Source organism: Entelurus aequoreus, linkage group LG22, assembly GCF_033978785.1.
Source record: "Entelurus aequoreus isolate RoL-2023_Sb linkage group LG22, RoL_Eaeq_v1.1, whole genome shotgun sequence".
NCBI lineage: Eukaryota > Metazoa > Chordata > Actinopteri > Syngnathiformes > Syngnathidae > Entelurus > Entelurus aequoreus.
Genome location: NC_084752.1, coordinates 19,879,336 through 19,892,493, shown reverse-complemented (window position 1 = coordinate 19,892,493; position 13,158 = coordinate 19,879,336). Strand labels below are relative to the sequence as shown.

Sequence of the window (13,158 nt, the reverse complement as noted above, 5' to 3'; positions counted from 1 at the left end):
AAAGTCAATTTAATTGGTTCTTGCCCCCTGGTCCCGAAAAACTGTAATAACATCTAACATGCCTTTTTAAAAAGAAAAACAAACTTTCAGATAAGAAATATTGAATACAAAACAATGTTTCTGCACTATTAAAAGTCATTAAATGGATTTCGATGTCCAGAGGCATTAAAAAAAAAAGCATATACAATTGTGGGCCATCCATTTTCTACCGGGCAGGGTACACCCTGGACAAGTCGCCACCTCATCGCAGGGCCAATGTCTTCAATAAGTCAATTCATGGAACGATAAATAAAGATGGACCTAATAACTGCCGTCATCGATAAATTGCTAGGTCTGTGTGTTTCTTTCTTCTTCTCTGGCTTTCAAATTAGAGACAAGATGTCCCGCTCTGTGCATCGCTCTCAGCACCTGAGCTCGTCTATTTGACAGTAGAATTACATGAACAAAGTGAGCCTCTTGTCAGTCATCCACGATCTTTATTTCGGTGCGCACAGGCGATGGCGGCCCTCACGTTAATGTTGGAGCTGGAACTAACGGTCATTTTTAATCTGCACATTGCTTCGAACCCGTAGGGAAAGACCTTCGCGAAGGTGGGCTGTGTGAACCCCGAAAAGGATGTTGGAACAAGCTGACCAATCACAGCTCTTTTGTTTCAAAAACAATATCCATCCCATTCATTTTCTACCGCTTGTCCTGTCTGGGGTCGCGGGGGGTGCTGGAGCCTATCTCAGCTGCATTCGGACGGAAGGCGGGGTACACCCTGGACAAGTCACTACCTCATCGCAGGGCCAACACAGATAGACAACATTCACACTCACATTCACACACTAGGGCCCATTTAGTGTTGCCAATCAACCTATCCCCAGGTGCATGTTGATACACAAAATTCAAACAATCAGAACGTACAAGTAAACACTTCTCTATACATGTTTTCAAAATAAAAATGATTTTTCTCTATAATTTTCAAACTTGAAACAAATTGAAATTGAAACAAAACTACCATTAGGAAAGAAGAGGAAACACAAAAGAAAATATAGAACATGTGCAAGGGATAACAAACGACAATAAAACAAACAAAACATTATTTATTTTGTCTTTGATGTCAATTTTCTTTATAAAGTATTTTAGGATTTGGGAAGTTTTCATGACCTTTTTTATTTCTTCATCATCATTAGTGAATGCTTGTTAAAGCCTGTCGATGGTAAAAACCAGAGAGGTGTTCTGCAGCGTGTGCCAAAGACTTACAAACTTTGCTCAATGGGCATCAATGCGCTGAAATCACACATGCTATTAGCTAATCACACGTCCACGATTAAAGGCAGGCAGCAGTTAACGGTGTCAAATTTCTTTGGCACGACCAGCAAAGCAACTTCTGCTGTGTACAATAACTTAAAATAGAAACAAACACTCACATTCATTTCAGTTCAGTTTCAGTTGATTTGGAACATGCATACAATGTAATGTGTCACATATTTCCAGTTGTTTCATTACAGCACGTCCGAAAAGGAGTAGGAAGAAGCTAAGCTTATTTAATCCGACCCCTTTTCATACCATAGCTATTTTATCCCATTTCCTTGTTCTCTGTAACAGAACAGTGAATAAATAATAAATAAATAATATACCATAGTAAGTAAACAAATATTAAATACATAAATAATCTTTATCCCCCCAAAAAAAGGGCTCAAGATGTTCATCATAATTCTTGTTCTGTGTACGTTGTGAACACTTGTAGTTTGAACAGTCTCTTAAATTGAATCATATTGGTGCTTTGTTCGATTTCTATAGTTAATCCATTCCGTAATTTAATTCCACATACGGATATGCTAAATGTTTTAAGTGTTGTACGGGCATACAAATGTTTTAAATGAGATTTTCCTCTAAGGCAGGGGTGTCTAACGTACGGCCCGCAGGCCTGAACAGGTTTTATCCGGCCCGCAGGCCTGAACAGGTTTTATCCGGCCCGCAGGCCTGAACAGGTTTTATCTGGCCCGCAGGATGAGTTTGCTAAGTATACAAATGAACTGAAATTGTTGAATGAAAGAAACAGCTGTTCTAAATGTGTCCACTAGATGTCGCAACAGCATTTCTTTGTATCTTTGTAGATGATGCTACATATGTTAAAAAAAATAAACCACATGATGGTAGTCATGTCAGTCGAGGACAATGAGCCAACTACATAAATAGCATCCTTTAATTTGGTTTTGATATTATTTTTCTATCTTGATGAATTGAAAATTAACACCAATGAGTTAACTGATGAACATTATCACATAATAATTAATTAAATTACCAATTAAAACAATAAATAGAAATAAAAAATGTTAAACACAGAGAACCATACAACTCCTTTTTTTTTTTAAATTCATATTATGTTTATAAACTTAGAAAATACATCCCTGGACACATGAGGACTTTGAATATGACCAATGTATTATCCTGTAACTACTTGGTATCGGATTGATACCCAAATTTGTGGTATCATTCAAAACTAATGTAAAGTATCAAGCAACAGAAGAATGAGAGATTATTACATTTTAAAAGAAGTGTAGATAGAACATGTTAAAAGAGAAAGTAAGCAGATATTAACAGTAAATGAACAAGTAGATAAATAATTCATTTTTACAGATTGTCCCTCATAATGTTGACAAAATAATAGAATGATAAATGACACAATATGTTACTGCATATGTCAGCAGACTAATTAGGAGCCTTTGTTTGTTTACTTACTACTAAAAGACAAGTTGTCTTGTATGTTCACTGTTTTATTTAAGGAAGAACTTGAAAAACTGTTCAATAACAGATTAGAAAGTTTCATAAATAAAAATAGAATACTCGAAGAGAACCAATATGGATACAGAGCTAATGTTTCAACTTCAATGGCTTTAATTGAAATTACAGAAGAAATTACCAATGCAATAGATAGTAAAAAATGTGCGGCAGCGGTTTTTATGGATCTAACTAAAGCATTTGACACAATTAATCACAATATTTTAATCAAAAAACTAGAACGATATGGCATCAGAGGGTTAGTCTTAAACTGGATAAGAAGTTATCTAACGAACAGGAAACAATACGTAAAGCTAGGCGAACACACGTCTACAACGCTAAATATATCCTGTGGTGTACCTCAGGGATCAATACTAGGACCTAAATTATTCAATCTCTATATAAATGACATTTGTAAAGTTACAAAAGATTTAAAGTTAGTATTATTTGCGGATGATACAACAGCGTTTTGTTCAGGAGAGAACACACAGGAGATAATACAAATAATAACAGAAGAAATTAACATATTAAAAAGATGGTTTGACAAAAACAGACTATCGTTGAATCTTAGTAAAACTAAAATAATGCTATTTGGTAACAGTAGAAGAGAAAGTCAAACACAAATACAAATAGACGGAATAGAAATTGAAAGAGTAAACGAAACCAAATTCCTAGGTATAATGATTGATGATAAATTGAACTGGAAATCTCACGTAAAAAATATACAACATAAAGTTGCAAGAAACACGTCAATAATGAACAAAGCAAAACATGTTCTAGACCAAAAATCCCTTCATATTCTCTACTGCTCACTAGTGTTACCATATCTGAGCTACTGTGTAGAAATATGGGGAAATAATTACAAAAGTACACTTCATTCATTAACGGTGTTACAAAAAAGATCAGTTAGAATAATACATAATGTTGGATATAGAGAACATACAAACCCTTTATTTATTGAATCAAAAATACTGAAATTCCACGACATAGTGAATTTGCAAACAGCTAAAATTATGCACAAAGCAAACTATAACCTGCTACCCAAGAATATACAACAATTCTTCTCAAAAAAAGAGGAGAAATATAATCTTAGAGAAAAACGTAATTTAAAACATTTGTTTGCACGTACAACACTTAAGACCTTCAGTATATCAGTATGTGGAATTAAATTATGGAATGGATTAAGCAAAGCAATCAAACAATGTACTAATATGATCCACTTCAAGAAACTCTTCAAACTTAGTGTTTACAAAGTACAAAGAAGAAGAACCATGACAAACATTCTCAATTTATTTCATCCATCCATTCATTCATTCTTAAAGTAATCTTACTTATCTCATCATATGAAATATGACTTACTTCACCAATTATTATTATTAAATTCTTACTATTATTTATTTATTTATTTTTATTGTGATTACTTATGGAGTTTATTGTGAAAAAATTGTGAACAGGAAGTGAACAAAAAGTTTTGCAACTGTTATGTAAAGAAAAGGGGTAGGATTAAATAAGCTCTGCTTCTTCCTACTCCTTTTCGAACATGTTGAAAAGAAACTGGAAATTGTGATGTATCATGTTGTATGCTTGCATGTTCGAAATAAACTCAAACTCAAACTCAAACTCAAACTCAAGAACTTGCAATAAGAAACATATGTTTAATGTACCCTAAGATTTTTTGTTAAAATAAAGCCAATCATGCCATTTTTTGGGGTGCCCCTTATTTAGAAAAGTACCGAAAAGTATCGAAATACATTTTGGTACTGGTACCGGTACTAAAATATTGGTATCGAGACAACACTAGTATTGCGGTACTATAATAATACCGTTTTTCCGTACAACCCTAGTCTGGTTACTACCAATGTTCCCTCTAATTGTTCATGTGTGTGAGCAAACACAAAAACTCCCTGAGCATTCAGTGGAGCCCATGTGAGCAACATCACACGTGGCAATACCAGCAGCACACCTGTCTCAAACCAATCTTTTATAATAACACTCAAATGAGAGGAGTCATTTTCATGAGATTATTTTGGAATATTAGTGATTTGGCTCACTTGTAATGAAAATAAAAGAAATCTTGTTTTTCATAAGCTATGGATTAGTATTGTACAATATGTCTGGGTGGGGGTCCTGCTTTGGAAACCATTTGTACCCCTTTCAGAGATCACATTTAGTTCCCCTTAAACATCCTCATGTTGCACAATGAAATGTAAGCATAGGACAGGGGTGGGCAATTAATTTTTACCGGGGGCCGCATGAGCTACCCGAGCACTGCTGGAGGGCCACATCGACAATATTTCAATTAAATTTTGCTCAATATTATTTTTGATATATACCGTAAGATAAATAATAATAATAATAATAATAATAGTAATACTTCAACATAGTGTGTGTAACAGCATTCCATGACTAATATATATAAATTAACATTAATAATAAATGACAGTAAAATAAGCACACGTATGACTGAGGAGTCATAGTGTAACTTTGTGTGGTGTTTGAGTTGTCCGACTTTTTGTGTGGCCTTAAACGCACCAGTGGTTTAGTGCTATGCGTGTTGGTGACAGATGACAAGTTGGTTTTGGCCTGGTTTGTACGGCAGAAAATGACTAGTTTTTCGAGATAGAATTGTTTTACTCATGTTTTTGGTGTGGTTATGTCCGAATATAAACAGTTTTGTTCAATAAAGCGATCGATATAATTCCTGTCCTCGAAGCATCTCGATAGACGTTACAATAATTGAACGGTGTTCAATTGAACGGTGTTGACGAACACCGTTAGGGCCGCTTGTTGTCACTGTCACTCAAAGTTGCATTGCAAAATTCCATAGAATAAATATGTTTATTTTGTTTAGAATTCAGATGGGATTTGATTTGGTGCGCGGCATATACTTGCTGCGCGCAGCGGACGCTTGAGCAGTGCGCAATTGCGCAGGCACGCACCTTAGGTGAGGGGACGTTGCTTTGCAGTTCATGTGTTGTTGAAAACACGGCATTCCTCATCAACTTTTCTCTTTTTGGCGTCTCGGGTGTAAACCGTGCATCACTTGTCGCTGCATGTGCACCTTCACTCGCAGGTTACACACGGACACACGCCCATAAATAATACTTTTCAAAATAAAAGCAGCACAGTTGTATTGCGCGCAGGACATAGATGTTTTTTCAACTTTATTTTGTAATTGCAGTTGTTCACATTCACTCACAATCACGCATACGTCCACACGGAAGTAATACAAATAACGATTTTCAAAACAAAAGCAGCACCGTTGTATTGCGCACTCGACATAGATACTTTTTAACATTTATTTTGTAATTTATAATTGGCCTCACGCGGGCCGGACAGGGACGCACAAAGGGCCGGATGCGGCCCGCGGGCCGCAGAATGCCCAGGTCTGGCATAGGATGAAGTGTGCATTCCTGTAACTTTCTCTAGTAACATCATTCCATGATTAATATCAATAAATTAACATTAATAATAAATGACAGTAGAATAAGCACACGTATGACTGAGGAGTCATAGTGTAACTTTGTGTGGCCATAAACGCACCAGTGGCTTAGTGGTATGCGTGTTGGTGACAGATGACAAGTTGGTTTTGGCCTGGTTTGTACGGCAGAAAATGACTAGTTTTTCGAGATACAAGTTTTTTACTCATGTTTTTGGTGTGATTATGGCCGAATATAAACAGTTTTGCTCAATAAAGTGACCGATATAATTCCTCTCCTCGAAGCATCTCGATAGACGTTACAATAATTGAACGGTGTTGACGAACACCGTTAGGGCCGCTTGTTGTCACTGTCACTCAGAGTTGCACTGCAAAATTACACAGAATAAATTATGTGTTTATTTTGTTTAGAATTCAGATGGGATTTGATTTGGTGCGCGGCATATATTTGCTGTGCGCAGAGGACACTTGAGCAGTGCGCAATTGCGCAGGCGCGCACCTTAGAGGGAACGTTGGTTACTACCATTATGTTGCCACTGATGCCATTATCATATCAATAATTATATCGATACCCATCCCTGCTGATCCTGACTGTATTGCTTGGTGGAGACCGCATTCAAAAATTCAAAAGCCGTTCCCTCTCCTTGTGTAGATGATCGAAATGGAGTGCTTCAAAGAAATCAACGTCTATGAGACCGATGGGACGCTATGTTCAGACCTGGACGTGAACCGACCTAACCCTCCACCAAAGAGAGGCTTCTTCTACCGCTTGTTCAGAAGAGAGGCAAGTGCTAGTGCTGCGGCAACTGTCCGAGGGGGTGGGGGCTAAAGTACTTCCTCTCCTCCTTCTTTTCCTCCTTGCTCTATGAAACGTGCCGCCTGTCTCCTGGCTTTTTTAAGTTTGGGGGTTTGCCTGTTTCGTTCTCATTTTCTTTCCTTCATGTTATGTGGAAGGGCGGGTGGGGGGTCAGGGCTTCTCCTCTCATTCCTAACAGGGTTGTTTAGCACAGGGAGGTGACAGGCGATGTCGTTACGGGTGTGTCACGTCACGTATGCTCCTTCCCCAGGTTTGCTTTAAGAGCGGTTACAGCGACGACGAGTTCGAGGAGCCCTCACGACTTTAAACCACTCCTTCCACCCCCCCAGATCTAAACCATAAACTCCAGCCGAGTGCGAATCTTAGGAACTCAGTGAATGTTGACCTGTATTTATGAACTGTATTAAAAATGTATTATAATTAAAGAAAAAAGTATGAGTTTAAAGATTTTGTACCTTTGTACTTGAATTTATGTCTAGATGTATATTTTCACTAAAGGTTGTATTGTACAAAAAGCCATAAAAGTACCACTTGAATGCATACATTACATTTTGATTTTGTTGTCTTGGGAACGAGTATGGATAATGTTTATTTTGGGCAGTTTTTGTTGTATTTTTTTAAAGAAGCACAGTACCAGTTGTCTTTATTTTTCTCAATGTAGCATAAGGCCTTTTTCTTTTTTGTTCTTTATTCTTTTATGTGCTGTATGTTTTAGCATTGATTTGGCCAATGTGACGTGTTTTTAGCACATCAGATCCACCTAACCCCAAATTAAGGCATTGCCTCCTCAACTCAAGGCTCAGGTAGATCTGAATGAAATCTGTCAATATACAAATGTATTGATTATTGCTTTGTTGTTGATTTACTTTGCCCATCAGAAAGAACCGCTCTCCCAAACCGGTGAGCCCAAGGGGCTCATATTTAGCACCGTATTTTCCGGACTATGGAGCGCACCAGAATATAAACGGCACCCAATAAATTCTAACTATTTGTCGCGGATGTTATTAACAAAGAAAAATAGCTGTTAGAGAAGAAAAATCCATAGATTAACCGCAGCGTTGTATAAGCCGCAGGGTACAAAGCGTAGGTAAAAAGTAGCGTCTTATATTCCAGAAAATACGGTAATATCCGATATCATACATTGTTTCCTCTCTTCAATTAATATTTTGCAAAAATCACTTGGGCAGAGTTAGATTTATTTTATTTATTCCTTCGTTTAACAATTGGGGGGGGGGATATTCCAACAGTTTGCTGCCCAAGCAAGTGCTAAAAGGGAGTGTTAGCATCACATTGTTAAAAATCTGACCTGCAGCTGACAAATACTTCCATCCTTTTAGCATATTGCTGTCGAATCAATCCTGTTCTGCCTCTGAAGTGAGATTAGAGCCTGCTTTTGCCTTTTGTGCAGTAAGTAGATCATGAATAGCCGCTATGGAGGCTAATTTGTGTATTTATTTCCAAAACTTTCTTTTGACACTGCTTTTATGAACTGAACTGTTTGAATTTTGTGGACTGATTTTTTTATTTGTTTACATTAAACTGTGCAGACTAATTAATTGAATACAAAATGTGTGTGTTTTAAAATCAGTGTTTTAAAATTCAGTTTATACAAATTCAATGTATAAAATTTACTGCAGAAATATTTGTTGCTTCAAAACTAAAGACCCACTTCGGGTAATTTAAGACCAAAGCAATCGATCTCGTCTCGGAACTAGCCAATAAGGTGTCAGGTTTGCAGTCACATGACTAGAGGTGGGAATTTTTGGGCGCTTCACGATTCGATTTCGGTTAAACAACATTCTTGTAATATTATTTGGTATATGAATTACGATAAAAACCTTTTCAAAACAGGTTACAGATGCTCCTCTTGGCTGCTGGTGTACGACGTATGGACTATAAAACATATTTTTACAAATTCATTTTCAAAAGTTTATTTACAAAAATCACCTAATAGTAAACAATAGGGGTCTGAATCTTTGGGCACCTAATGAATCGATCCGATTCCTGGGGTGACGATTCAATTCCAAATTTTTAAATTCTACAAAATTGTCAATTCAACTGATTTTTGAAATGTATATTGTACAGTATATATAATGTAATTTTTTCAGGGGTCCCCAAACTACGGCCTGCCAGCATCCAAAATCTGGCCCGCAGGAAGTCCCAATTGAAAAAAAAAAAGTTTAATTTTTTTTTTTTATTATTTTTTTTTTTAATTTGTCTTTCCTAATGAATATTCTAACACACCGCTTGTGACTCTCGGTGTCTTCTAGCCGCTCCGGCAAATCATATTGTCTAAAAATGCCTTTTCCCATCGATAACGTGACATCATCACGTTCAAAATACATACGTATATATATATATATATATATATATATATATATATATATATATATATATATATATATATATATATATATATATAGATAGATAGATAGGCTCCAGCACCCCCCGCAACCCGAAAAAGGGACAATCTGTAGAAAATGGATGGATATATATATACTGTATATACATATATATATACATACATATATATATATATATATATATACTGTATATACATACATATACATATATATATATATATATATATATATATATATATATATATATATATATATATGTATATATATATATATATATATACATAAAGCCCGGCCACCGGCCATATTTTTTTTAACCCAATACGGCCTATGAGTCAAATAGGGACCCCTGGGTTACAGGTTACAAAAGCTCCTTCTGGTTTCATGGAGATGGCCTAAACATATTTTTACAGATTTATTCTTAAACGTTTTTTTTTTTTTTTTTATATACATTTTTCAAATCAGGAATCGATTAAGAATCATGATGAATAGGTATCAAGATTCGGATGTGAATCTATTTTTTTTGCACCCCGAATGGACGTATTTTTAAATATTGGATTTAATTTAAAAAATAATAATTTGTATTTTTTTTTTTTTAATCGATTTTTGGAAATTATGAATCACGATCGAATCGGGGTAAATAAAAATCGCGATTCGGATGTGAATCGATTTTTTTTTGCACCCCGTATGGAGGTCGTTTTAAACATTGGGTCTAATTTAAAAAAACATTTTTTATTTATTTTTTAAAATCGATTTTTGGAAATGATGAGTCATTTTAGAATCGGGGTAAATAAGAATCGCGATTCATATGTGAATTTTTTTTTTGTTGTGTACCCCTAGTAATCAATCTAGTTAATTAAAATAGAGCAACTCCAACCCAATCTCAGCTTTACAATACTTAGTATAGACATTTACAGTGCAATTGAGAGGACATACTGTACATACATCAACAAGGAAAACCGAAAACAAATAAAAGCAACAGTATCAATACTGTTTGTTTTTAATACAAAAACGTATTTTTAAATGACCAAAAAATGATTCCCGAGCACGGCCACCGCTGCTGCTCACTGCTCCCCTCACCTCCCAGGGGGTGGAACAAGGGGATGGGTCAAATGCAGAGGACAAATTTCACCACACCTAGTGTGTGTGTGTGTGACTATCAGTGGTACATTTTATCTATAAAGCGTTTCTTCACAGATAAAATAACTAAGCGCTGTACAAAACATAGGTAAAGTAAAACAACAATTCCATTTAAAACAACAGGGGGAACATCATAAAAAGGATACAAAGTGGATAAAAATTGATAGTTAAAAAGATGCATTAACTAAAATATTTACTAAAAAGAGAGGTTTTCAAATGTTTTTTTAAAAGTTTCAACACAGTCAAGATCACGGAGGGACTGGTGCAAATTGTTCCAGAGTCTGGGAGCTATAGCCTGGAATGCCAGGTCTCCACGGGTTTTAAAATGAGTTTTTGGGGATCTTTAGAAGACCCTGTCCTGAAGACCGGAGGCTGAGCCCTGAAAGAGTAGGGGCATAGCAAGTCAGTGATGTACTGAGGGGCCCCACCATGCAAGACACAGAATGGCAGGACTAAAATGTCAAACTCAATGTGGAATTTAACTGGAAGCCAACGAAAAAAAATTCAGTTCACAAAATTCAAACGCAATACATTCAGTTGCCTAATTTCAGTGTCTAAAAAAGGCTTTGGTAACATACACACAAGTTAACTCCCATAGTCCGCCCGTTGACCACATATCCGAACTCGATGTGCGGCTATATTCCGTGACTTAAGCTATGTTTATGCTAGATAACTAGAACCATGGATGTTGTAATAGTGCACAACCTTTGACTCTTCCATTAAAAAGCATACTGCGGTATGTGGTTCACTCGTGGAAAGGTGCGTGTCGATGATAAAAGGGACGAAGGCGGGATTTCAACTCTCGACGGAGGCGCTCTGCGTTTCAAAGGGGGTCAGTGTAACTTCCTACCGTCACTTTTCAATACTGTGAATACTCAGTGTGTGCATTAGCATCAGCTCTTCAGTTCAATTCATGGCATCAAATTTGATGTGAATCGATAGAGAATCTCTGTCAGTTGATTTTTATTCAGTTGCATATCATGGGGTGTCTCTGCAGCATATATATGAACGTGCGTGCATATATTACTCCCTCTGGTTTCATATTTTCTTGCTCTAAAATTGCACATTCCACTATCACTATAACAAACGTGCCATGTCGCTGGCTTGAGTCATTTGTTTCTATTTGTTGCTCTCAGGCATGCTCTGAAGCGGACTCTCTTGCCTTTGTAGATTTTAGCGTTTTTAGTTGGGTTTTTTTGTACTTCCAGCCTCAAAAACCTTGTACATTTAAAAAATAAAAATCTGTTAGACACTGACTTATAGGGAAACCGATGCCTGCACCTATTCACCTGCCATGGTCAGTAACAGGAGTTCTCCTCCACTTTCCACTTGACATACTCATTGCACTGGGATGTATTTCCACAAGTGTCTCCTTTCTGCCGACGATATACCAAAACCAAGATTGAAATCGTTTATTGTTTGAAAAATGAAGCGAGGAAAGACTGACGGCCTTCATTGCGTGTGCCAATTGCAAGATACGTCACGCCTTTTTCGTCCCCTTCACCCTTCCGTCCGTTTTAGGAGAAAAATCCCCTCAGTCAACGGAACTTTAAACTGCTCCAAAAGTTTTGAATGTCCGCACTAAGTGCATTGTAATGCCTGTTTTTAAAGCATGTATCGGTTTGTAATACTTCAGGTTCCTTGTATATGTAAAATGATGACCTTTTAGTGCCGACATATCTCTGGTATCTGAGGACAATAGAAATGACCTGTAGAGATGGCCTCGTTTGAATATGTTCCATGCATTCCTTCATGCCCTTCCAAACTGGGCTAACAATATAATCCTGGAGAAACACTTAAGAGTTTCTCAATTTGGTCAGTCAGTGTAAAGCTATTTCAAGGAATGCTCCACTGGTATTCTAACAGGGCCTGAGATCCACCTCCACCACCCCTTTCCTTTTTTTTTCCTTTTTTTTTTTTGTACCTGTACAGTCATGTTGTTCAACCACTGCAGTCAATGTTAATTCTTGTACAAGTTGTATCACTGGTTGTTGTACCATATCTTACATTTGTAATTATGAAACAATACACTGCCATTTGTATAAAATGTATCCGTGTCCTGACTAATTTGTGTGTTATTCCCTGCAGGGGGCTGTCCTGTGCAATCTCTATTGCAGTCCTACCTTGTTTATCCTTGTTGGTTGCGGACATGACCGCGATAAATAGATTTCTGTGAAGTAGAAATGATTCATTATTCATCAAATATTTTCAAAGCTAGAGCATTAAAAACGTGCTTATGACCCTCTAAATATGTTTTTCAACGTTAGAGAGATTCCTCTAGACCAGGGGTCGGCAACCCAAAATGTTGAAAGTTCCATATTGGACCAAAAATACAAAAAAGTAATCTGTCTGGAGCCGCAAAAAAATATAAAAGACTTATATAAGTGTTATAATGAAGACAACACATAATGTAAGTGGCTAATTAGCCGTATTAGCCTACTATCAAAATGACTATGTGTCGCAGGCTGACGCAAATCTTCGTTGACAGAAATGTTGAAATGTAATATTTATTCTATACATTTTTACAACATTGGAAATATTAGTAAAACGCAGGCTTCTCAGAGGATGAGATAACTCCTGGAAATTACTGGCTTAGAATGGCCAAAGGTAAAGAAGTGTGTGTCCAAGTTAAAGGA

General features: G+C 36.6%; 2 protein-coding genes across 3 annotated transcripts in view; one reads left to right on the top strand and one right to left on the bottom strand.

Annotated features, from left to right (window-relative positions):
- Nucleotides 1-9,338, top strand: part of grk4 (G protein-coupled receptor kinase 4) — a 165,163-nt gene extending 155,825 nt beyond the window's left edge. For both annotated transcript variants that reach the window (XM_062032742.1, XM_062032743.1), the window contains 2 exons: nt 6,858-6,989; nt 7,273-9,338. In XM_062032742.1, coding sequence (XP_061888726.1) covers nt 6,858-6,989; nt 7,273-7,329 — 189 coding nt within the window. In that variant the 3' untranslated portion in view covers nt 7,330-9,338. The remainder of the gene's footprint in view (nt 1-6,857; nt 6,990-7,272) is intronic.
- The window catches only part of LOC133639450 (target of Myb1 membrane trafficking protein-like), an 862,139-nt gene that overhangs the window by 202,049 nt on the left and 646,932 nt on the right, over nt 1-13,158 (bottom strand). The gene's annotated exons all lie outside the window — the stretch shown is intronic.